General features: G+C 44.0%; 1 protein-coding gene across 4 annotated transcripts in view; it reads left to right on the forward strand.

Annotated features, from left to right (window-relative positions):
• Positions 1 to 305: 305 nt before the first annotated feature.
• Positions 306 to 27,122, forward strand: part of SPOCK3 (SPARC (osteonectin), cwcv and kazal like domains proteoglycan 3) — a gene marked incomplete at both ends in the record, with an annotated part of 431,148 nt that continues 404,331 nt past the window's right edge. For 3 of the 4 annotated variants that reach the window (XM_082656104.1, XM_082656105.1, XM_082656106.1), the window contains one exon: positions 306 to 476. In XM_082656104.1, the coding sequence (XP_082512230.1) occupies positions 306 to 476 (171 nt within the window). The remainder of the gene's footprint in view (positions 477 to 27,122) is intronic. The other variant, XM_082656107.1, reaches the window with a different exon arrangement.

Genomic DNA, 27,122 nt, shown 5'->3' on the forward strand with positions numbered 1-27,122 from the left:
AGGCGGGACGGGAGAGGGGTCGGGGAGGGGTCCCGAGGAGGCGGGGCGGGGAAGAGGAGCGTGGATGGGGGAGGGAAGGACGGAGGGGCGCGCAGACCGAGCGGCGGCCGCGGGTGGGCACGGGCGCGCGGGGCCGGCGGCGGCCACGGGAACCGGGAGCGGCTCCGGGAGCGTGTCCAGTGCGTCCGGCGGGGCCGGGCGGCCCAAGGGGTTGGCGCCGGACCTCCTCCCGCCCCACCCAGCTCCCGGCCGAGACGCGCGGTCCGGGCCCTCGTGTGAACCGGCCCCGCTTTCTCCGTCCACAGATGCTCCGGGCGCCGGCCGTGCTGTGCGTGTGCGCGGCCGCCTGGTGCGCGCAGGCTCTGGCGGCGGCCGCGGGCCGGCCGGACGGCGGCAATTTTCTGGACGACAAACAATGGCTCAGCACGGTGTCCCAGTACGACCGGGAGGCCGGACAGTGGAACCGATTCCGAGACGTAAGTCGGCGCCTTCCCGCGCTCGAGCGCGCTGCCCGGGGCGGGGTGGGGGTCAGGTTGGGGCGCGGGGAGGAAGTGGGCGCCTTGGAGGCCGCGCCGTGCTGGGGGGTCGCCTACCCGGGGTCCGGGTGTCCCCAGGTCCCCACGGTCCTCTCCCCGCCCCCAAAGGTTCGCAAAGTGCCACCTGCCCAACTTTGAACGGGGCCTGGCGCTGGCGGGCACGGCCAGGGGGCTGGCGAGGCGTTGCGCTGAGGTGGGCTCGATCCCGCGGCTGGCGGCGCACCCGGTGGCCTGGGGGGCGGGAGCGGGAAGGTGTGGGCTCGTTGGCGCCCGCCCGCTCCCGGGGACGGCGGGTGTCTGGGGCCCCGGTGAGCGTCAGCCTCCACACCCGGCGAGGACCTGCACTCGATCACGATGTTGCAGACTCTGTGCGGCGAGGGTGGGCTGCCGGGGCGGCAGTGATAGGGTTAAGCTGGGGACCTCCCCCCCCCCCCAAGTCCCGCATCCTACCTGGGAGCTTCCTCAGGGACGATGAGGTCTATCGAGACGCAGCCTGTACCTGAGACCCGACCGCGGGTCGCTGTGCACCTGCTGGTCAGTGTCCACCGCACGCGGACGCAGCGCAGCAGCGGGGCCGGGCGCGGTGGTCCCGGTGGGGCTGCCCCTCCCCCCGCCCCACTTAAGCCTCTGTGGTCGCGTTGGCAGACGCCAGCAGCGCTCCGCACACCTGAGGACCCTCAGGACCCGCCCGCAGCGCCTCGTGCGCAGGGGCGGATCTGCTCCCTCGGGCAGATCACACTCCGTCCTCATTTGGAAAATTGGGAAAGTGAGTGGAAGCTCGGGCTAGTTTCATCCTGCGCCCTTCACCCCCAGCCGCTCGCAATACCCCTCACAAGAAGTGGCTGACAAGCCAAGCCCAACGTGGAGCCGATTCTGGCAGCCGGATTCCGCAAGAAACGCTCATTTTTACTTAAAATTCGACGTAGCATCTCATTGATAATAGGCCTGCGTATAGGTGCTGGAAAACGATGATGGTCGCATTTAGCAGGGCTCTGTCTTACATGCCTGTGAGTGAAGCCTAAGCAACATTTTACTGCTGAGTACAATTTCTTGTACCGGCGAACCCCTTACACTCCTGTTTTATTCAAGTTGATGCTGATGTCGAATACGATCCAAAAGGCCAGCAGGCGAATGAGATATTTCTAAACCTAGGGGAAAATTTCTATTCATCCTGCCTTCATTTGGGTTGAACATTTGTAACTGTTCGAATAATGCTTCCTATTATGACATTTCGTTGCTGAATGGCTACTTTAAAAATATTTAGAAAATGGATTTCATGCTTCCTTCTCTAAAACATTTTAAATCTCGAATACCTTAGTATTCTCTGACTTCATTCAAATTACTTTATTGAATTATGAAGAGCAAACCAGTCTATGCTCGGACAGTTTGTAAATGTGCTTGATTTAAACGACTTGAGGAAGCTGAGTGGCCTGGAAGGATTAAATATTCCAGGATTCCTGCAGCCAGCTTCTACGGAGACCAAGTAGACCATTGTTTTGCTATCGTGTTTGCAGTTATTCTTACGTGATCTCAGGGGCAAAATCCAGCAAAATTATATGTTAAATTTAAGTAAAGGATTTACTGAGGTTTTTTTTTTGGCAGACATGTTTGAAGTACAAGCAAATACACATGCAAATGTAATAAGGATTTATTTGAAAAACTTCTGCAAGGTTTTAGGCTTACCGTTTTAGTAAGTTAAATTTTGTGGATGGCTTCTGGAGGGCAGGCAGGCGATAAGTGATTGTTCCCCTTTGAACCACCTGTAGCTTATTGTTAGCATGATAAAAGGTGTGCTGACAGTGTGAGGTCTCAATGCAGAATGCACGCTGGATCCTTATTTAGACCACCCACCCCACTGGCAATTTACATATTTTCTTTATGTTTTGGGGAGTTGTTAGCTTGATAATTTCTTTCTGTCTTTTTCACAATGTTGTTTATGGGTTGGTTCATTTTAAATTGGGAACACATGGTTAGGAGGCATTGCTTGAAACAAGTCTGTACTGCATGAGATCTACCTTTAAATGTTCTGCCTCAGCTCTGATATCTTAAATAATGGCGCTGCATACTCAGTTTTATAAAGGCAAAGAAACAAGGAAATCTGAACCTCTTCTTTTGGAAACAGTTTGACTGAAGCACTTCTGTTGAGTGCTTTTCTCCCATTAAAATATAATTAATTTCATTTAGAAAAAAGCTTTGAGATTTCTCAGCATAATTGTTGCTGAAATGAATTCTTACCGTCTTGTGGCTATTTTACACAGTTACCATTATTTTAGAAGTCACTCCTTAATGCAAGCTGGAAATACATCTTCTTTCGAATAATATTTGAAAACTATTTTGAATAATAGTTGAAAATACAATTAATCATTCTATTTTAATTGAATGATTTTTAAAAATAAATGTAGTCTTGAAGTAGGTTTTATATAATATAAATTGTTTTATATAATAAAGCTTTAGAAATAAAGACCATGGTTAGGAAATATGTGAGAGTAGGTCAACAGAAGAAGCAGGATCATTGATGACTCGGTGGTGAAGGATGAGTCATCTTCCCAGTTTCCTCAGGATAAATCACAGAGAAATAAGAGAACCACAGGCAAGCTTACAGTGAGTAAGTATTAACATAGGAGCAGCTTCAAGTAATTGTGACCACTCTATACCCTGTACTAGCAACGCTCTTTGAATAAACTTTTGTGGCCTTTTTAAAGTGTACAAAATGATGTATAGACACAGAGCACTTGTATCCTTTTGAAAATCAAAAGGATATATTATATTTGGTTATTGGTATAAAATTCCTGTAGAGATTCTAGTCTCCATGTTTTAGGAAAAATAAAAGTTTAATTTGAAGATAGAAGGAGGTCAACACATTTTAAAATAAGTGTGGTAGATTGAGCCAGCCTATTCAGGGTATAATGATGAGATGTTGAAATAAAGCAGAGAAACAACTCTCAACCTCAGGGTATGTTAAGTAGATACTCTGGTTGCATGGCATTTTCTACTTTTTTAGTTCTGTTGAGTGGTGATAAAATCCAGAACCCAAGACTCCTCAGTTGGGGAATTGTGGGAATACTACGACCTTCACCAGGTACAGGGTAGAGACCCCCTCACCCCGTTTTTGCAAACATGAATATATACACCAGTCTATTAGGAGAATTGGATATCAGTATCATTATAAGGAAACCATGAATCACATGGTTTATATATTTCAAACATTTATGATTTATAAGTCAATTAAACTATACTCTTTATCATGTAATAAATGAGTATGGAATTTGGAAACCAATAAATTAATCGGCAGTGAATGATATAATACCACCATCAACCTTTTATATTATTGATTTCACTGGAAGACATATACTAATTAGGAATGATAGAGGGATACTGTATGTTGGCAGCAGTACAATAAAATCTAGCAAAAGTGGCAGTGTTGGTCATGCTAATTTTAAATAACTCATATAATCAAATCAGAATTCTGTCCTTAAATTGAAATTCCAATGCTTCTGGGTTACATTTCTTTTTCAATAAAAATATCTGGGAGTGGTGGATAGGGGGAAGATGTAGGGATGAATAGGTGGATCACAGAGAAATCTTTTTTTTTAATCAAAGATACTTTAAAAAAATTTTTTTTCAGAAATATAGTTGATTTACAATGTTGTGTTAGTTTCAGGTCTACAATAAAGTGATTCAGTTATATATATATACAAGATATATGTATGTATGTATATATATATATATATACACACACACACATACACACACACACACACAAGTTACTGAGTATAGTTCACTGTGCTATATAGTAGGTCCTTGTTGATTATCTATTTTATATATAGTGGTATGTATATTTTAATCCCAAACTCCTAATTTATCCCTTCCACCAACCTTTCCCCTTCGGTAACCATAAGTTTGTTTTCTATGTCTGTGAGTGAGTCTGTTTATGATTTGTAAATAAGTTCATTTGTATCATTTTTTTTAGATTCCACATATACGTGATATCATATGATACTTGTCTTTTTCTGTCTGACTTAGTTCACTCAGTATGATAATCTCTAGGTCCATCCATGTTGCTGCAATTGGCATTATTTCCTTCTTTTTTTATGGCTGAGTAGTATTCCATTTGTATATATGTACCACAACTTCTCTATCCAGTTCTCTGTCCATTGACATTTAGGTTGCTTCCATGTCTTGGCTATTGTAAATAATGCTGCTGTGAACATTTGGGTGTGTGTATCTTTTGGAATTAGTGTTTTCGTTTTCTTCAGATGTGTACAGTATGGAGGTTCCTTAAAAAACTAAAAGTAGAATTATCATATAATCCAGCGATCCCGCTCCTGGGCATATATCTGGAGAAAACTATAATTTGAAAAGATACATGCACCACAGAGGATATTTTGGGCAGTGAAAATAGTCTGTATGATAGTAAGATGGTAGATACATGTCACTGTACATTTGTCCAAGCCCAAGGGTGAGCCCTAAGGTAAACCATGGACTTTGGGTGACTATGATGTGTCCTGTAGTGGGATCAATTGTAACATTGTAACAAATGTCCCAACCGGTGGGGAGGGTGACAAGGGAAATTCATGCACGTGTGGGCAGTGTGTATATGAGAAATCTCGGTACCTTCCTCTCAGTTCTTCTGTGAACCTAAAACTGCTCTACAGAAGTAGAGTCTTAAGGGGCTTCCCTGGTGGTGCAGTGGTTAAGAATCTGCCTGCCAATGCAGGGGACACAGGTTCGAGCCGTGGTCCGGGAAGATCCCACATGCCGCGTAGCAACTAAGCCCGTGCGCCACAACTACTGAGCCTGTGCTCTAGAGCCCGTGAACCGCAACTAGAGAAAGCCCGTGCGCAGCAATGAAGACCCAACAGAGCCAAAAATAAAATTAAAAAAAAAGTAGAGTCCAAAAAATATCATAACCACAACTCCGTCACCTCAAAAAACAAATTAAAAACCGGGGGCTCGTTTTGAACACTGTTTTAAGAAGTGGTTACCATTTGTGTTGCAAAACCTGAAATCAACTTCAATTACATTTGTTCCTTGAGTAATTTTTAATACTCTTTAGATGTATCGGAAGCAGTAGGTAGTAAAGTTTTACAATTTAACTTTAAAAATGCAACCTTAACGTAAATTAAGGGACATGTGAAGTGTTGTGAAAATGTAAAATATAGGTCGAGGTGTCTCAGAGGCACTCAAATTATAAGTTGGTCTTTTAAAAATGCCTGATTTGGGTATACTGAATAGTAAGTAAACACTTACGGACTTCTTGTTTTTAAAATTTTATTGAAGTATATTGTGCTAATTTCTGCTGTGCAGCAAATTGATTCAGTTATACGTGTGTGTGTGTATGTATATATGGTCTTATTCTTTTTCATTGTTTATCACAGAATATTGAGTATATCAGGAGTTCCCTGTGCTCTACAGGAGGACCTTGTTGTTTATGTATTCTCTCTATAATAGTTTACATCTGCTAATCTCAAACTCTTATGAACTTCTTTTTTCTTTCCCTTTTCGTTTGAGTTGGGGTTCGAGCGAACAGATTATTTGAGAGAGAAGGCTGATGTGGGGGGGATGTTTCTGCGTCCTTAGTGGCTGCTGAGGAATAAAGCACCCCCCAACCCCGTCATCTGTTAACTGGGACACAGCTGTTAGAAAGTAAATAGGATGGTTTCTGTGCCTATTCCAAGGAAACTACTCTTGATTTAAAAGGCATTACATACAGTATTTCTTTTTCTCTTTCTGACTTACTTCACCTTGTATGCTAACATATATATATATATGGAATCTAAAAAAAAATTTAAAAGGTTCTGACGAACCTAGGGGCAGGACAGGAAGAAAGACACAGATGTAGAGAATGGACTTGAGGACACGGGGAGGGGGAAGGGTAAGCTGGGACGAAGTGAGAGAGTAGCATGGACTTACATATACTACCAAATGTAAAATAGATAGCTACTGGGAAGCAGCTGCATAGCACAGGGAGATCAGCTGGGTGCTTTGTGACCACCTAGAGGGGTGGGATAGGGAGGGTGGGAGGGAGGCACAAGAGGGAGGGGATATAGGGATATATGTATACATATAGCTGATTCACTTTGTTATACGGCAGAAACTGACACAACAATGTAAAGCAATTATACTCCAATAAAGATGTTAAAAAAATAAAAGGCATTACAGTTCAGACAATGGAAATCTTTAAAAGACCCCTCTCAGTGAGTTTCTTAGGTTTACAAAGGGCCCTGGCTGTGTGTCCTGACTACCCGGTGTCCCCTCAAAACTGAGGCTCTTTTTTTACTGAGATATAATTGACAAATACAGTTGTATATATTTAAGGTGTATGGTGTGATGAGTTCATATTCATATGTCTTGTGAAAGGACCCCTTTTGTGGTACTTTAATAGTAGGCAAGACTTGTATTACTTTGCTTTTCAACAATATGCACCAAAAATCAAATTAAACAATTAATAACAATTTGGGGAAATTTAACACATTAGACCATTATTCTCTCTGTTCAGGAATACTTTCTCAGTAGTGGATATCCAATTCTGATTTGTTTAAAAGTATATTTTTAGTGCTTCTCACTATGAAACCACATTTTAAAATGTGACACTATTATGTTTTATCACAGTTGAGAACATGGGGTCTTCTTGGGAATTCTTCACAGTTAATTCCTTGCATTTTCACGATTGTTTTTCTCTCTGTCTTTTAATCTTTTGATGACAGTGGGCCACAGTGTGTTTAAAATTCCAAATCCGTGGGCTTCCCTGGTGGCGCAGTGGTTGAGAGTCCTCCTGCCGATGCAGGGGACACGGTTTCGTGTCCCGGTCCGGGAAGATCCCACATGCCGCGGAGCGGCTGTGCCCGTGAGCCATGGCCGCTGAGCCTGTGCGTGGGAGAGGCCACAACAGTGAGAGGCCCGTGTACCGCAAAAAAAAAAAAAAAGTCCAAATCCATAGCAGCCTTTGTAGACAGTGTCCGTATTTGCAGATCAGAGCTGGTGAGACTATAGCATGAGATGTTTTTTTATCTTGGACTGTTGTTCATATTGTTGAAATCAGGGGGTTACTAGAGAGACGGGCGGTTGACCTCCTAAAGGAAGCAACAGGCTTTAAAGGCCATGGGCCAGTGAGTGGCCTCAGCAGCAAGGGGCCATCCTTATGCAGCATCCTGACCTCTCCTGGTCATCAGGGTCCTGGTTAAGCCATGGCCCTGGTTAAGCCCTGGCCCTGTTTAAGCACTGGTTTTATACAGTCTCCACATCCCTGTTTCTTATCACTATTCCCCCCGCCCTGCCCCCCCCCCCACTCACCACGGTGTCAGGGTGTAGGGTGGGTTTAGTTAAGTCAGCATCACGTGAGGAAGCAGGTCAGACGATGCCCAGGGATCTACCGTTTCTGCAGAGGGGCTCCTGGGTGGAGCTGACACTGCATAGTCAGACCCCATCAGGAGGCCTGAACCGAGTACAAAATTGAGTCGATTTGCCCTGGCTTCGTTCTGACAGATAGAAGTTAGGGGCGTGGGTAACACTTTAACTCTCCAGCTCTCATAACTTCTCGTGAATTATTAGGAAAGTGTATCTAAGAGGATTGAGAAATAAGTTACTCTGTATGTGTGTGTGAATCCATGTTCTGTATGTGTATACGTGTGTACATAGAGGTCTGTGCATAAATGTATGTGTGTTGTATATATGGTTTACCTGTGTGTGTGCCTCTTCAAATAGGTAAAAGATGAAATAATTAGAAAACCAAGGTGTTGGTATATTGTATCATAGATATTATTTTTATATGTTAGTTAGAAAGCAGACAGTCCTAAAATGTTAAGACACGGATCAGTGTTTTTTTTTCTGGTTAAGTTTTCCGCATCTCATGAATTGAGAACGTGATCTCGTTTGCTGTTACGTGTGTGGTCTCTGTGTGCTCTCCTGGTTCTTACGGGAAGTTAGCTTGTTGGGGTTTCTATGCTAGATATACTTTTATAAACTTTTAGCTAGATATACAAAAGGAATAGCAAGCACTGCTATAAAGCATTTATTTTCCTGCTCTTACAGTAAGACTGGTTTTATTTTATTTTATTTTTCTATTGTAGTATAGTTGATCTACAATGTTAATTTATGCTGTACAGCAAAGTGATTCAGTTATATATACATTCTTTTTTTCATATTCTTTTTATATTATGGTTTATCACAGGATATTGGATATAGTTCTCTGTGCTATACAGTATGACCTTGTTGTTGATCCATCCTTTTGAATATGTGTATTAGCTTACATCTGCTAATCCCAAACTCCCACTCGGCCCCTTCCCCACCCCCTCCCCATTGGCAACCATAAGTCTGTTCTCTGTGTCTGTGAGTCTGTTTCTGCTTTGTAGATAAGTTCATTTGTGTCATGTTTTCGATTCCACACATGTGATATCATATGATATTGGTCTTTCTCTGAATTACTTCACTTAGTATGATAATCTCCAGGTCCATCCATGTTGCTGCAAATGGCATTATTTCATTCTTTTTTATGGCTCAGTAATATTCCATTGTATATATGCACCACATCTTCTTTATCCATATATCTGTCGATGGACATTTAGGTTGCTTCCATGTAAGACTGCTTTTAGATCTCAGGCCTCTGACTCAGAGTAACATTTTCTGTCCTTATACAACTTGAGTTTTCATGATCTGGGCCAGAATTATTTTATTCTCTGTATTTATTTTTTAAGCAATCTGTGAATCTTCTACATTCACTATCCAAGTCCCATACGCTCCTGGAGTATTTACTTGCGTCTTTCCATCTATGAACATCCGTTAGTCTTTTCAGCTCTTTCTACTTCTGTTAGCTTACAGATTTCCCTGCCCTGTTGGGCTGTGAACTCTATACCACAGTAGACTGGGCTCTCTCCACCCCACACCCCTGCAGTTCATGGGCATCTGCACAGTGACCAGCTGGGAGTAAAGATTAGAGAACACTGACCATGAAGGAGCCCTATGTGAGATTCACCTGCCACCTGCCCGGTCGCAGGGAAAGCCTTTCAGATCTGTGTGCTTTCTAGGGACCATTTCCCTTTCTGGCCACCCACCACCCAGTTTTGTAATTTGAATGAATATTTAATTGTTATAAAATGTCACGTGTCAAATCCTGAACTGCCTTCACCCGTCAGTCCACAGTGTGCCCCGGTGGACGTGCTGGGCCACTGTGACCACGTCCACTTGACCGTGGACTGTCATGCTGTGCATCCCTGCATCCCCTCTGCCAATCCATCTACTTCTTCTGCAGTTTCTCTTCGACCACAGAACACTGTTGCTCTAAAGCCTTTGGAGATTTTTTGCTGCCCACTAGGTAATATCAAACCCAGTGTCCCCCCTCTCTTATGTGACTACTGCACTTCAATTCATAGATGTGCGTCTGAGTCCAGACAGTTCACGGCGCATCCAGATATATTCATTTCCGTCACTTCTGCCTCACTTACAATTGCTGGTATTTCAGGTAGCGATGTGTTGAGTTCCTGCCTAAGGGGACTGAATCTGAGTGCCTGGGTACAGATAGGATTTCACCTCCCCACCGTGTAACCGGCCCTCAGGAAGCGGGTGGTCCAGGCCTGGGATTCAGTCATCCTCTTGGGTCTCCATCAGTGGCCACTTTCTGTCCAGCAGGAGGGACTTGATAGAGTGGAGGACACACAGCTTGTGCTGGAAAGGACCGCAGGTGGCCAGGTGGGACTGTCCCACAGGCCAAGAGTGAGGGACATGGCTCCCTTCCCTTCTCCAAGGGCAGCCGGGATGTCAGCTTATCACAGGGGCGGGAGGGATGCTGGGAGGAAGGAGGCCAGGCGGGTACAGGGAGGAAGATACAGGTCACTACTGGGCCTGTTTCAACCATCTCAGTATTTCTTGGAAATACTCCCTGTGCCCACTGAAGGGATTCTTATTATTTCCAGTGAGCTGTTTGCCTTGACCTCGACCTTTTTCCCTCCTGGGTCACTGGGCTGACAAGGACCAGTCAGGGCTTCCCCAGTCCCGACATTTTGGATCTCGCACTGCGGTATGATGCTTCTTGGCCTATAATTACTATTTTTCGGTGTCTATTAGGTGCCAGACATATTAAGTATATAATTACATTTAGTAGAATCTTTAAAAAATATTTTTAATTGTAGTAAAAAACACATAATATAGCATTTACCATATTTTCCATTTTTCAGTGTATAGTATAGTAGCATTAAGTGTATCCACGTTGTTGTACAACCATCTCCAGAGCATTTTCATGTCGCAACATTGAAACTGCACCTGGTAAACAACTGTTCCCCTCCCGCAGCCGTTGGCCATCACCCGTCTACTTTCTGCTTTTATTAATTTGACGACTTCAGGCGTCTCATGTAAGTAGAATCGTACGGATTTGTCTTTTTGTGATTGGCTATTTTACTGAGCATAATGCCCTCAGAGTTTATCCATGTTGTTGCAAATGGCAGGATTTTCTTCCTTTTTAAAGCTGAATGATATTCCGCTGTGTGTATACACCACACACATTTGTTTATCCATTCATCCATGGATGGACACTTGGATTGCTTTCACCTCTTGGCTGTAGAAATAGACTGCCACGAACACAGGTGTGCAAATATGTCTTCAGGATCCTGCTTTCAATTCTTTGGATATATACTCAGAATGGGGATTGCTGGCTCATACGGTAGTTCTATTTAAAAATTTTTTAGGAACCTCCATATTGTTCTCCGTAGTGACTGCACCAGTTTACTTCCCCACCAACAGTGCACAAGGGTTCCAGTTTCTCCACATCCTTAACAACACTTGTTTCTGGTTTTTGATGATGGTCATCCCAACAGGTATGAGGTGGTATCTCACTGTAGTGTTTTTTCTTTTTTTTTTGCGGTACACGGGCCTCTCACTGTTGTGGCCTCTCCCGTTGCGGAGCACAGGCTCCAGACGCGCAGGCTCAGCGGCCATGGCTCACGGGCCCAGCCGCTCCGTGGCATGTGGGATCCTCCCGGACCGGGGCACGAACCCGTGTCTCCTGCATCGGCAGGCGGACTCTCAACCACTGCGCCACCAGGGAAGCCCCTCTCACTGTAGTTTTGATTTGCATTTCCCCCATGATTAGTGATGTTGAGCATCTCTTCGTGTACCCATTGGCCATTTGTATGTCACCTGGAGAAATGTCTATTCAAGTCCTTTGCCCATTTTTATCATTATTTTTTTACCAACCTGAGAAGTAGACATTATTGATATATGTTTTACAAATGGGGAAGACTTAGTTTCAACAAGCTTAATTAACCTGCTTAAGATCAGTGAGACTGGGCTTCCCTGGTGGCGCAGTGGTTGAGAGTCCGCCTGCCGATGCAGGGGACACGGGTTTGTGCCCCGGTCCGGGAAGATCCCACATGCCGCGGAGCGGCTGGGCCCGTGAGCCGTGGCCGCTGAGCCTGCGCGTCCGGAGCCTGTGCTCCGCAACGAGAGAGGCCACGACAGTCAGAGGCCTGCGTATGGCAAAAGAAAAAGAAAAGATTAGTGAGACTATTAGCTCTAAAGATCATGTTTATTTGTCTGTTTCTTATTTATTAACAGTTGACCACTTTCAATGAGTAATTGCAAGCAACTGAAATTAGTTTTTTTTTTCATTTGAAATGTTATGTTGGGTCCTTTTAAATGGTCACAATTACCATCTTTTTGGTTCTTGTCTGCTAGACCAATAAATTGATAAAGACTTGGCATTTTTATTACGATTATGGAGGGAGTGTCTCTTATACAGAGTTACAGTGATATTACTATAGTTTGACCATTTCATCTTGAAGCTACAATAGAAGACTTCCAGTAGAACAGCGTTTTATCCAGACAGGCATAGTATATGTGACCATGCATAGTACCAGCATTTTTACTTAGTAGTGAATTTTTTCGATATCACAGTGCAGTTCTGAATATATCTTCGGTGGGCAGGAGTGCTGTGAAAAGGAGGAGTAATGTGTCCTTATGTGGCTGTGACTGGGCTTCTGAGGACACCTATAGCATCTTTGGGAACCACTCTGCACCATTGTGCCTGCATTCCCCCTGCTACAGTTGTGGATTTATTTTCAAGGTCAAGAAAGTGGAAAAGGAATTATGTCCTACAATTTTAGACTAGAAATCCAGAAATTTTTATTGTATACAGTCAACACCTACTCCTGGAAGTGTGATCACTGTTGAATGGGTGCTGACGCAGCCTGCCAAGTTCTGTCCATGGTAGATCGCTTATTTTTCTACATTTCCCAGGTTGAATATCAAAGATTGATGGAACACCGTTGATTTTTTTAAAAAATGAAATTGCGTCATATTTAAGATAGGTTAGAGCATGTCTTCCTTTTAAAATACTTTTGTTGTCTACTGCTGTTTGGAGACTTCTCCATCTAGAATTTCATTGACGTTATTCAGTATGAACTATTTCACTGAACACGAATTCTCTGCTTTTAGAGTTTTGTAACAAAAGAGCAAAATTAATTAGCTGCCATACTGAAGAGAATATGGAGTGACTTAAGATTTAATAATTTCTATATTTTATAGTTATTCTGGTATGTGTTGCATGTTCCAGATAATTCTGTGGGTTTTTTACTCTTAGCATAAGGAAAAGCCCATTATTTAGCAGGAATAAAAGAAGGAGGAGGACCAGAAATGCAACAACTTAATCTAATTGTGTCCCCAGATAGATAAAACATTGCAGGCCGTTAGCTTCCTGAATCTGGTTAAATGCTTACTAGCTCTAGCTCCTGAAATAGTAATTTGATGGTCCCTTAATCACAGCTCATTTTGACTCTTCTATCACCAGCTTACTCCATGACTTTCAGAATATTTACGCGGGGCTTTCTAGGCAGGATCTTCTCAAGCGTCTGAAACATGGGCTTGCTAGTTGCCTGGACACATGGTATTAGCATCTGCTTAAGAGCAGTTTTAGAATACGGGGATATTTCTAGGCCTTCTGTAGCGTACAGTGTAGGGTGAAGTTATAGTCTTCCAGTAGGACCGTCCTGGTGACACCTGCGCTTCTCCCCCAAGTCCCTGGGCAGTCACATTCACCTCAATGAACATTCCCTGAGGCACAGCTTTTCTGGAACATCGTATCAACAAGCACTACCTTCGTATGACCTGCAAAATGTTTCTTTGACATGAAACATAATTTCTTGGAGTTCAGGTGTTAAACGCTGTATTGTTTTAAAGGACTGTTGGACTTCCTGAAACTATGTGAATCAAGGGCCCACTCCATGCTGGTCTGACTGAGGCGCTGCTGGTTTGGAAGCTGTGACATTTGAAAGTCACCCCCAGGGAAAGTCATGGTTGTAGGTAGATCATCACGTTGATCACGTTATCCTCAGAATTTCTTGTTGGTCACACAGGCCTGCTTGGCTTGCTAGTGTTGTCGCTGAAAATCGTTGGTTTCAGACTTGAATGCTTTCAGTTAGTTTTTTATTTCACATATTTGCCTAAGTAAAAGAATTTAAAACATGGGAAAATTGCCAGTGGGGAATGACATGTTTAATTCGGATAGCAAATTAATAGTCAAAGATAGGAGAAGACATCTCGCGAATAGGAAGTATTTGCGGGGGGGGGGGGGATGCATTTTGAACCTTTGCCATGCATCCAGTTTTGAATATCATTGAGAACTGCCACAGCTTGTAGGTCAGGCGGTGGGATCTGGAAATCCAGTTTCAGACCTGCTTTGTTTGCTGAGTAGCCGAAAGCCAGCTGGCCTTTGCTGCCGAAAGCCTTGTGTTTATTCTTTGACTGAGGGCCTCTTTATTTACACGTGCTGCTGGTCTGACTTGTGGTTTGGGAGGCCGGGTCACCAAGGTCGCAGGTGACAAAGGCACTTCTCCTGCTGGTCCCCTGCTCACGCTGGCCTCGGGTGTGGCTCCCTCACCTGCTACCCAGATCAGAAGAAGAGTAAAGCAACAAATGTCATCTAGGGCGAAGCTGACGACCATGGGGCTCTGGGACATGTATGTTCCTGTTCACATAATCATTTTCTGAGCTGAAAGCTATTCGCTGACTTCTAATTGGTCTGCCTGTTTGTGTGCCCTGAATGGCTCTCAAGTTTCCTGACTCCATAGCTCTCACCTTGGACTCCAAAAATAAGTTCTTTGTGAGCAGTAATCCTTGTAAGTAGTAGGTAGTTCTAGGTACAGGTGGTCTTATGTGTAATTAAAACCCATTTGTTCTTAATTGTTGAACTTGAATAACTAATTTTCACTTTTTTGTTGTTGGATTAGACTGCAGTGTTTCTGATTTGTATTTGTGGTTGAATAAAAACTTTTTTTTTTTTGCGGTACGCGGGCCTCTCACTGTTGTGGCCTCTCCCGTTGTGGAGCACAGGCTCCAGATGCGCAGGCTCAGCGGCCATGGCTCACGGGCCCAGCCACTCCGCGGCATGTGGGATCTTCCCGGACCGGGGCACGAACCCGCGTCCCCTGCGTCGGCAGGTGGACTCCCAACCACTGCGCCACCAGGGAAGCCCTAAAAACCTTTTTTTATTGTAGTTCTTGGGTTTAACTTTTTTTACATTTGAATTAACCTATGAATTTAAAGAACTTTCTCCTTGACGGTATGATGACACTTGTACAGTTTAATTTTTACAGGGGTTTAGCAGTACTGATGTCACAATATCAGTATAGCCGTTTCTGCAGAGCTTAGGACAGTCTTCAGCTTCCAGCTGTGCAGAGATTTTCCTAAGGCTCTCAGAGTTTCAGGGCAATATTTACTGAAGTGTGTGGGCCCCTGTTCGCCCTCACTGTCTCCACCAGCTCACCTGCAAGGTCCCGCAAGGTCGTCTCTCATCCTTGGCTGGGATCCCCCCCTTCCACCTGGGCTAGTCTTGTGGATGGATGGCTTCCATGTTTCTAGGCTCTTCTGTGCCTACAGCATCTAACGCTTTATCAATACATTATTTCTCCCAAAGTACAGCTTGGATCTTTTTGCCCCTCTGTTGGAAACTCCTGTTCACTCTTTCACTTATGACAGAGCAGGACTACATTTGGCTGCAGCTGTAAACTTCCCTCCACGAGAAAAACTGTGGCATGGCCACATAACGGATCAGTTCATACAGGTGTGGAGTCATCTTAGAGGGATACTGTGTGATTCCTAAACCTGTTAGGGTTGAGGTTCGCTGTTTGCAATCGTAAAACATACTTGGAGGAAGATTGTTCATCAGATGGGCTCTGAAGTGAGCGAGATAAATAGCTCAGGAGAGAGACAGTGGTTGCTTCCGAGGTTGGTCTGAGGTTCTGCAGCAGGGGGGTGACACAAATTCCTCTTCAGGCCCGGGCTCACCCGGCCCACTCGTGATTTCAGTGGAGCTCAGCCTCGGGGAGAGATGGTACCAGCCACAGGGACACTGCTTCCCGCTGATGGAACCAGGTCTCTGAGGCCTCCAGGCTGTAAGCAGGTTCTGGTGGTGGGAAGTCCCTCTAGGTAGCATCTCAGCATGAGGTCACCGTGGACAGCTGGGACCCTCCTGGGGACACACACGTCTCACCGGGAGCTCCTGCTCAAATGTCAGCCCCACTGACATCCAAGGCCCTTCATCACCTGCTCTCTTCCCTGTTTTCTGTCTCAGGCACCCACACCCCAGCCAGGCCAGCATCCCTCCTTCTCTCTAGGCGGTTTTCACCTGAACGCCTGCACAGGGGCCCTTTGCCCGGCTTCTCATCTCTCCCCTAACAGTTCTCATTTTTTGTGCCAGTGTATCCTAACCCCTCCCTGCTCTCCACAGTCGGTTGCAGCCTCCCTCTTCCCGCGCCTGCCCTGACGCACCTGGTGAGGCTGGTGTTGGCGGCGGGGCAGTGCCGTCGCTCTGCAGGCCGCAGAAGGGGGCTCATGAAACTGGGGGACACGGGGCGCGTGGGCGGGCCCACGGCCCTTCTGCTCAGGTGTGCAAAGTCACGGTTAACACAGAGCTCAGAGCCCAGGTGGATACTAGTAGCTGATGCTACAGCATTTTATTTTATTTTTTCCCAGGGTTTTAGTGCGCGTGTCATCATGGAACTTGGCTTCCTTCCCAATTCCTTAGACAGTCTTTCTTAAGTATCTGACTTCTGCATTTAAGCTCTCGTTTATTTTATAAGAACGGTGTTGCTTTTTACCATCAAGTTTGAGCTATATTTAAAAACAAAACAGGGCTTCCCTGGTGGCGCAGTGGTTGAGAGTCCGCCTGCCGATGCAGGGGACGCGGGTTCATGCCCCAGTCCGGGAAGATCACACATGCCGCGGAGCGGCTGGGCCCGTGAGCCACGGCCGCTGAGCCTGTGTGTCCGGAGCCTGTGCTCCGCAACGGGAGAGGCCACAGCAGTGAGAGGCCTGCGTACAGCAAAAAAAAAAAAAAAAAAAAAAAAAGAAAAAAAAGAACATTAGTAAGGGTTTCCATGTCGTACATGTTCTTGCACCTCCTGGTCTATAACGCCTAGGAAAATGTCAACAGTAGGCTGCTGGATTTTTGGCAAACGTTGCCACAGAAGTTAGCAGGCCCAAGTCAAGGTTTCAAAGCTAGAAAAAGGATTTTCCCTTACTCTTTTTGTTTAAACTCAAACTCTGTAAACATGAGAATCCTAAGAAAGAAGAAACATCGTAAAGTGCCCTTAAAACTCAGAGGATTGGTTCCTTCACTGTACGTAACAGTGGAGCAGAGGGAAATTTATAGCTTTCTTCTTCTTTTCTGGAAGAACATGTGTTGAAAGGAAACTTCCTAACCTGATTTTGTAATAAATATATAATGTTAAGAACAACCATTTGGAAAACACCTCTCGAGAAGACACAAGTGCTCTGAGATATATTTTGTAGCCTGAAGTTTAATCATGTGAATTAAGAAAACTATAATTTTTAATTATCCTACATGCAGTTGAAATGACAACTTCTCACATAAACTTTCTTCTTCCTACATGTAATCCTATCGTGTTCAGCATTCAACTCTGGAGAATCTAAATTACTGAAGGAAGACAGATTTATAATCTATAACATAGATTAAAGTTGCTTAAGAAGGATAGTAACAACTGCTATTTGTGGATATTTTATTCTTTAAACTATATAAAAACAGTAATAACAACACATACAAGACCCAAACCAGGAATTATCTCCACTGGCTATTGAGTGGTTTGTATATTTCCTTAAGCGGTTTCTAAATTTTCATCTTGACGGCATCCTCAGCCAGTTGCCATGGGGGTGGTATCTACGCCTGTAAGATCCGAAGCAGAAATGAGGCCTCTGAGAGCATAGTTTGAAATCAAATCATGCGTTCCAATTGCTGGAACATTCCCATATCATTGTATAGTAGAGTAGTGTGGGATCAAGGCGTTGATGGTCATTATAATAAAACTTCACAGATCTGAATCCTGCAGTCTTGTGACAGTGCGGTAAATGAGCAGGCCCCCGTGATGAAATGTCCTCTGGAAGTTTACCGTCTTTTATGGTGACTCTGCTAATGAACATCGTGATATGGGGTTCTGTATTCAGTGCTCTTTTGCAAAAATCTTAAAGATCCAGAAATTCAGTGCTTACTTTCTTATACTTTCAGGGTCTGGGGTTTATAATACACGATAGTTAAGTTGTATGAAAACCACCACTGTTTCATGTGTAATTGTGTTGGTTCACAAACCTCCTGAGAAGTTCCCTGGGTGAGACCTGAAACTGGCCCCCGTGTGCGGAGGGCTGGGAGAGACCAAAGAGCGAGGCAGACCCTCTGGGTGGGCAGGCAGCAGGTGTAATGAATAAGGGGACTGACTCGGGCGCCACAGGACGAGTAGCTCACCACACCCACCCGCCAGAGTCTTAGTTTATACAGAAGCCTCATCTGGACTCACGGCGTATTCAGTCCAGGTGGTCTCAACACCGCGTTACTCTCTCAAGGCTGCATCCTTGGAACGGCTCCTGGGGTGGGAACTGTGGGCAGAGCCTGTGTTCCAGTGATTGGGGACAGAGGGGAGGGGGTGAGGAACCTCCAGTTACCCAGGTCCAGCTCACGATCAGCTGGCAGTCACGTCTTCTGCATGACCTCCGCCATCAGATTGTTACTGAGACAGATCACAGTGGAAAAGAGATTCCTGTTTTCTCCTCTATTTTTATTTTTATTTATTTATTCATTCATTTTTCATTTTATTTTATTTTGTTTTATCTTATTTATTTATTTTTCTTGCCCTGCTGCATGGCATGCAAGATCTTAGTTCCCCAACCAGGGATTGAACTCACGCCCCCTGCATTGGAAGCTCAGCGTCTTAACCACCAGGGAAGTCCGTCTTTATATTTAAATAAACAGTTCTGGCAATAGTGTTTGTGTTTCAAACTAGACCTCCACTTTCTTGGTTAACACTAAATAGCAGCTGATATTAGTGAAAAATGACAATTAAATAAAAATTTTCTTGCTAAATATTTAAGGTTTCTAAATTTGGGGGACAGTTTCTTTTACATTATTAGAACATGATTTTTTAAAGGTTATTAATGCAGTTTAACAACTTTAAAAATAAATGCTTAAATAAGTTATTCATGTACAGCAGAAAAGATTTAAAAATGATTACAACTTTTAAATAAATTATTATATATCTATAATTGTTGTATATTATATGTCTATAATTATATATATAGTCACTTAAAGTGCTATTTAATGTAATTTTGTTACATAAAAATAATCAAATTCAAATCAGAAAAGAAGCAGCAAATTAAAAAGTTTGTGATTTGAGTACTGTCCAGAAAAAGATTAGTCATAAAAGAGGTTAGATTTTGGTACCGTTTTACAGATAGCAGACATGATGGCAAAACTATAGAAAAGTGAACATTTTAGTTAGGTACTTTTTTTTCCTTTATGAAAATACCCAATGACTGCTCATTTTCCCCTAAAATGCCCTTAAAATTGATTAAATAAATTGATGACAGGTAAGGCTAAAGGTAGGGGTTCACTATTACTATTATTATACTGCTAATTGATGCAACCATACCGTTAATGGTTAGAAAAGCTATAAATGAATCGGCTGTGTATTCTCACCCAGGGTTATTGTGGAATCCTACAGGTGGTCCACCGTTTCCTCTGCACCTCCTGTGACTTCATACGACACAGAAAGACATCTGCCTTGGCAAAAACACAGGAAGAAATCGCACCTGTAAACAGTTCATTTTAAGCCAAGAGTAAAATTAAAAGTACCTCATTCTCACACGTTAGTGGCTGTTTGTTTCAAGTGGTTACAGGAGGAGGGTAGACCTGTTTCCCTATGGGGAACCGAGAGCCATAGGAGCAGCTTTGCCACTTTTCTGCGTCACCTCCGAGCACAGTCTGGCACCAGCTGCGGATGCAAACCTGGTGTTTCAGGCTCAGGTGGTGGGGTCTTGAGCTGCTCAGGGGGAGACCACACCCCAGCATTCTTCTCACCACAGGTGGGACCGTAGCCAAACCACACATGGTAAGGTCGTTCCTAAATTCACGTAGACAAATACACTGTGTTTTATTTGTTTCGTATTTTGCCGTATGCCTTGGAAAAAAATGCAGACATTACTGCAGTCTTCTAAAATACTTGACCTTTTAAAAAGGTTTCTAGCTCCCTACACTACAGGACGTCTAGTGACGTTACGTAAGCAAGTTGAAAAAACTGTGTTGTGTCAATTTTGAAATGATTTTCAGTGGATTTTGGATCATATGAGGTCTCTGCTCTATACTGTGATCTGGCTGAAGAAATGTGACCCTTGGTTCCTGATTCCCTGATTTCCCTGAAATGGTTTATGGTACAGAAATAACTTTTGCTCTTATTGAAGCAATAGGAATAGAGGAAAATATGATTTAAGTTAAAATAGTCAGTTTTTCTTGAATGCAGATCTTTGTCCGTAGTTGAGAGGTAAAAGCATAAATCTTTAAAAAAAAGTCAAAGAGACAAAACAACAGCTTCGGTGAAGACTCAAACTGAGGGTAACTCAGAGAACAGCACCCAGGAGCAGAAAAGCATGGGGTGAAGCTGCTTTTGTTGTGCATCGTCTGTAACAACAGCCCTGAGATATGGGCGTAGCATCCATACTTAGCGTACAGCCTGAGCGACTAGATGAATAGAAAGTAGTGCTCAGAGGGTTTTTTATTTTTTTATTTTTATTTTTATTTTTTTTTTGCGGTACGCGGGCCTCTCCCGTTGCGGAGCACAGGCTCCGGACGCGCAGGCTCAGCGGCCATGGCTCACGGGGCCCAGCCACTCCGCAGCATGTGGGATCTTCCCGGACTGGGGCACGAACCTGTGTCCCCTGCATCGGCAGGCGGACTCCCAACCCTGCGCCACCAGGGAAGCCCTCAGAGGGTTTTTCAAAAAGTGGGAAAATCATGTCTCATGATGCTAGAATCAGGGTGTTTACCCTGTTTAGTGTGTAGTAACTTGAAAAACTTGGTAAGTAGTCATGTAACAAGACGGTGAAGTCTCTGTGTTTTATGGTGACATGCACAGCCTAACAGGAAAAATGCCTAACACCGTTGATTACAAGTAAGCTGTTGTCTGTTGTTAAAATGAAAAGTACCATATTTATTACATTCAAATATGCATATTTTATAACTTTTAAAAAGTCATTCCTGAAACTGAAATGAATTTTTTAGTCTGTGTGTAGGTTTAATATGACAGTGTTTTTTTTTTTTGTTTCTAAAAACTGTTATTCAATAATTAGGAAGGTAGGAACAATCTTAATATGATTTAAAGAAAGCGAAACTATATGATATTAAAGTTTGAGCTTCATGTAGGAGCAACCCGATATGTCTTTATTTTAATATGATTTTGGACATGTCAGTGGCTCTAATGTGGTCAGTAATAATAAAAAGCATTAATACAAAAAAAAGAAACTAAACTGTATACAAAGCTAGTTTGATTAACTGAAGTGAGTTGCCTGTTAGTATTTAATGGTCCATTAAAAGCCCATTTAAAGAAGTCAGAAACCACAGTGCGTATCTTGGTTTTTGACATAATCTAAGACAGTATTAGCAAAGGGCTCATTAGATAACGTGGACAAATATTTCCATTTTATTTGGAGAAAGGTAGTTTGAAATTTGCTCTCTCATCCAGGAAAAACAGTTCTCATTTCCCAAGATCATTATCCCTTTTAAGTGAAGACATGAACCACATCAAAAGTGTCCTGTTGGGCTTCCCTGGTGGCGCAGTGGTTGAGAGTCCGTCCGCCTGCCGATGCAGGGGACACGGGTTCGTGCCCCGGTCTGGGAAGATCCCACATGCCGCGGAGTGGCTGGGCCCGTGAGCCATGGCCACTGAGCCTGTGCGTCTGGAGCCTGTGCTCCACAACGGGAGAGGCCACAACAGTGAGAGGCCCGCATACCGCAAAAAAAAAAAAAAAAAAAAAAAGTGTCCTGTCCCCCTTCCTTTGGGGCGTTATGCAGGAGAGCTGGTGTGGGTCATGGGCTACAAATAATAGTGTATGTAAGAAAAAACATTTTTGTAAAGTCTTAGAAAAAATATGAAATGATTTATAGAGAAAAGCAGTTTTACTGTGTCTTGTTCTTGGAGATACTGATCAAACACGAATGAGTTTATTCAGAGCTTCCTAGAGTTCTAGGCACCTGTTTCTGAAAGTTCGTAAGTTGTGTGTTATTAACATCTTAGGAAAATCAAAACCTGATGCTGTTGATCGATTGACTGCTGGGCTGAATGCATTCAACCAGAGAAAAGTGAGGAAATGCTTCCATTCAAGTGACAGCAGGGGCCTTATCACAGTCCGTAAATGTCGTGGAGATGCCGTTGTTTGGTTCAGTGTAACACGGTCCTGCTGTTGGGTGTTGAGAGGTCGGGTCTTGCCGCTGTAACGCGTCTTTGTGGGATGACTCTCGTCCTCCAGCCAGAACCCCTGCGTCTGAAGCCAGGTCTGCACTTCTGCTCAGTGGCCTTGGCGGGTCCCCTTCTGCCGCGTGCTTCGGCTCCTACTGCCCAGGGTTGTGCTCGGCGGTGAGGTGTTCGTAGGTGTGAGGTTCTTAATTCACATGGGCATATGTTAAATACATGATATGGGGCTTCCCTGGTGGCACAGTGGTTGAGAGTCCGCCTGCCGATGCAGGGGACACGGGTTCATGCCCCGGTCCGGGAAGATCCCACGTGCCGTGGAGCGGCTGGGCCCGTGAGCCATGGCCGCTGAGCCTGCGCGTCCGGAGCCTGTGCTCCGCAACGGGAGCGGCCACAACAGTGAGAGACCCGCGTACCGCCAAAAAAAAAAAAAAAAAAAAAAGAAAACCAAAACATGATATGTGTTAATCATCATTATTTCATTATGTAAATTTACAATTTAAGTTGAACTTAAATCATTCATTGTTCAACAACTGAGCCATGTCTAGATGAAGCATGTTGTCTGAAATATGTAGGATCTGGCATTTTCCAGTAAATTACAGGTATCTATTCAATGACAGAAGCAGTATCAGATATTAAGAGAAAAATATTTATAGACTGAGAGCATTTTGCACTTACCTATGTGTTCTAGAGCTAATCACAGAACATCTGCGAGAGGTGGTTACTTGGCTTGTAAAATGAGAGCAGTATTTGCTCTTTCAGAAAATCAGATGATTGTTATAAATAAGAAACGATCAAATGCACATGAAAACACTTTGGAAAATAATAAATTGCTAAAGGATGATATCATTTCAAAAACAGACATTCTTCATCCATTTAGCAATCTAAGTTTCTCTTTTCTAAATATACACATTAATTTTTTTGATATTTATAAACTTTATATTTATCATTGAGACTAAAAGTATATCAAAACAAGGAAAGGGTGCTTTTCTTTTTTTTTTTTTTTTTTTTTTTTTTTTTACGGTACGCGGGCCTCTCACTGCTGTGGCCTCTCCCGTTGCGGAGCACAGGCTCCGGACGCACAGGCTCAGTGGCCATGGCTCACGGGCCCAGCTGCTCCGCGGTATGTGGGATCTTCCCGAACCGGGGCACGAACCCGTGTCCCCTGCATCGGCAGGCGGACTCTCAACCACTGCACCACCAGGGAAGCCCTGCTTTGTTTTTAAATAATTATGTGTGCCGCTTTTAGCCCTGCATCCAAGATGGGCCATCGCCTCCCGAAAGAATCCTTGCAAGAGTTGAAGAGATTGACGGGTTGAAGGATGCTTGGGATGTGCCATGACAAGAGAATAAGATGAGTCTCATGCAGACACATAAGTGCCTCTTAGGGAGGTGACTCAGTGTGGCCTCATGGGGTCCATACACTGGATTCTGGTGGCCGAGGAGGGTTTGGGCAGGTGGGCAGGTGGGGAGGTGGGAGAAAGCCTACCTGGCAGGCGTCTGCAGGCACCGAGGTTTGGAGGTGTCATATCCATGAGGGTTTAAGTGTGGCTTGATAGAGAGAATGACAGGGAGTCCTTGGAGATGATACTGACAAGTGGCGGGGCTAGAATTAGCTGTGCTTAAAAGACCTGCTAAACAGATTGTCCTTAGAGATGATGGAGGGAGGGCGCCTACAGTTCCCGCTCTCCATCTGCGGCCCGACTGATTTTGGTGGACGTCCCCAGGGTCAGAGTAAACGGTTGCAGATCCTAATCCCGGAAGGGTCCCTTTCCCTTCGCCGCACATCATTCAGAATAAAAGTGAGAGGCATTTCAGTGAAGGTCTGCCTTTTCCCCCCATGTTGTCTACTTTGATTTGATTCTTTCAGGAAAATAAAAATAGAAAATTTTTAACTTTTTTTTTTGGTCGCACTGCATGGCATGTGGGATCTTAGTTCCCCGACCAGGGATCGACCCTGTGCCCCCTGCAGTGGAAGCGCAGAGTCCTAACCACTGAACCGCCAGGGAAGTCCCTTTAACTTTTTATTTCAAGAATTTTGTTTGGGTGTCTCTGGTTGCTGGTGCTCTGAGCACATGCTGCATTTCAGGTCACGCAGCCTCTTTTGTGTAATGGCTGGTGAATTCTTCTACATTTCATAGGGTTCCTTTTTTTTTTTTTTTTTTGATACGTGGTGGTCCTCTCACTGTCGTGGCCTCTCCCATTGCGGAGCACAGGCTCCGGACGCGCAGGCTCGGCGGCCATGGCTCACGGGCCCAGCCGCTCCGCGGCATGTGGGATCTTCCCGGACCGGGGCACGAACCCGCGTCCCCTGCGTCGGCAGGCGGACTCTCAACCACGGCGCCACCAGGGAAGCCCCATAGTGTTCCTTTTGAAGTGGGAATGGGCACTGATAGAATTTTGTATCCCAAACTGGGCATCAGGAAATCCCTAAGACGAATGCAGATATATTGAACATGGGGAATTATAAAGACCTAAAAGTTTCCCTCCTAGCCTCCAAACCCAGGAGACAGCTGAATTTCCATACTAGATCAGATCGCAGTACTTTTCAATGTTTGCGTCGCTTCTTTGAAAATAGCATTTTTCTTTAAAATTTACATACCTTTTGCATTCCATTCTGGTACAAAAGACAAACTCAGGTCATCCATCAAAACCCAGATTAATCATCAGGAATCAATCATTGTTGCAACAGAAGAGAATATTTTCAAATACTCACTGCGTGGGAAGCAAATGTACTTCTCCAGGGCAAGGGCATCCCCGGGCGTGTGGTCCAGCCCTCGTGCCTGGGCTGGTAACATGGTGTTCACTGCGGTACCCGATCCCTCCTGGCTCATCAGAACCAAACTGCTGGTGACCTTCTGGCTTCAGTTGTGACTCGAGTGGTCGTGGTGGTTTTACAGCAAAGGAGAAAGAAATCTGAATCTGACACTTTCCTGCTTCCCGTTTTTTTAAGTTTATTTATTTCGTTTTTGGCTGCATTGGATCTTTGTTGCTGTGCACGGGCTTTCTCGAGTTGTGGTGAGTGGGGGCTACTCTTGGTTGTGGTGCGTGGGCTTCTCATTGCAGTGGCTTCTCTTGTTGCAGAGCACAGGCTCTAGGCGCCCAGGCTTCAGTAGTTGTGGCACGTGGGCTCTACAGCACAGGCTCAGTAGTTGTGGCGCAGGGGCTTAATTGCTCCGTGGCATGTGGGATCTTCCCGGACCAGGACTCGAACCCATGTCCCCTGCATTGGCAGGTGGATTCCGAACCACTGCGCCACCAGGGAAGCCCCTTCCCATGTTTTTTATGTATTAAAATGTCAAAGGAGAAACTTAACTGCTAGTGATTAATATGCAGAACACAAAAAAATGATAATTAACTAGCGCGTGTAGTGTTTGATGATGTATAGACTGTTGTGTTTAATGTTTAAAGATTTAATATGTTTTCTTTTTAGGATGCTGTTTTAGATTCTTATTACTTGTAAGTGCTATAGGAAAGAATACTTCGTCAGTGTTCCTGGCGAAGTACTCATAAAACGATCAGTATTCATTATAACAGCTGAAATCATGCTAAATTTATAGAAATATTTTCTCATATTTTCAATAAGATCTACTATTTAAACAAAAATCTCAATTGAATGTAATTCACTTAACTACCATCAAGTAGTAAATCTGTTCCCAATTCCAAAAATGTGCTTATTTCAGAAAGGTATAAGAAGATACAAAGAAGAAAATATAAATTCCAGTTAAGTTTGGAGAATAAAGTTGAGAATTTAAGGTAGTTGTCCCAGGTAACTTAGCTGGGAGGTCTCAGAGGCGCCTGCTTGACCCTGAAGCCCAGGTTCTTGGTCACAGTTCTCCACTGGCTTCCCCAATTAGACTGAATTTTCCTAAAAGTAAATGACTTGAGTCTCTAACAATTTGGAGAGAAATAATAGCTCCGAAATAAAGCACCCACGTTTCCTATTATTCCTGCTCATAAAGAAGGCCAACTACAAATATAGTAGCCAATAGCAAGTGGTTGAAAACATTACGTCTGTTGCTATACCATTTTAATTCCACTCATTGTTCAGTAGACTTCTGTGTGTCCCCTCACCATGTGTCCTGCTGTGCTCAGCAGTGGTGATTCAGACACGTGTGTAAGGGCTCTGCCTTCATGGCTTCGGTCTGGAAATGTCTCGTAGAGGAGGTTCCTGGGGTCTGAGTGCTGAGATACGGTGTCAGGGGTTGAGGATAGGGCGGCATTCAAGTCGGAGGAGCAGAGGATAAGAGACTGAAAGCCCCAGGAAAGTTTGGAAAGACACTTACAAACCAGGGCTCCTTGGCCCTAAGGGAACATGGACTTGCCTTCCTTGATCATAAACTAAATGAAAGCACCATGGCTCAGCCTTTGCTGGAGAGCAGAGGCAATCTGGAATTGAATCTTTATTATAGAGCTCAAAAAATGAGTGATTCCCAAACTGATAATTGTGTATTAATTTATTGAAGTAGATTTATATTTACCGTTGCTCAAGAAATGTCTAAAATGCTTCACAAGTTTTAAAAATGGCATATTAAAATGAGTGTTGTAAATAGGACTGCAGTGGGTTTGTAGGTGATAACTGAGTCCGCAACATGATTGTATGTTATGCTCACCACGGATTGAAGTATTTAAAGGTTCATATTAAAAACTATAAAAAATAATTTTACACCCAATACATGGATGGTATAGTAATTAAAATAGTTATTATTCTAATATTATTTTCTTATATTAACTTTACCTCTTTTTATTAGAAGGCCAGGCAATATAGTATCGTATTACTATATATAATATTGCATTAATACATTTCTAAAATACATTCGTAACGCTACGATTCCAAAAGTGCTAGCACATATCT

The sequence above is a fragment of the Grampus griseus genome (genome assembly GCF_964374135.1).
Source record: "Grampus griseus genome assembly, chromosome: 6".
In the NCBI taxonomy this organism is placed as follows: domain Eukaryota; kingdom Metazoa; phylum Chordata; class Mammalia; order Artiodactyla; family Delphinidae; genus Grampus; species Grampus griseus.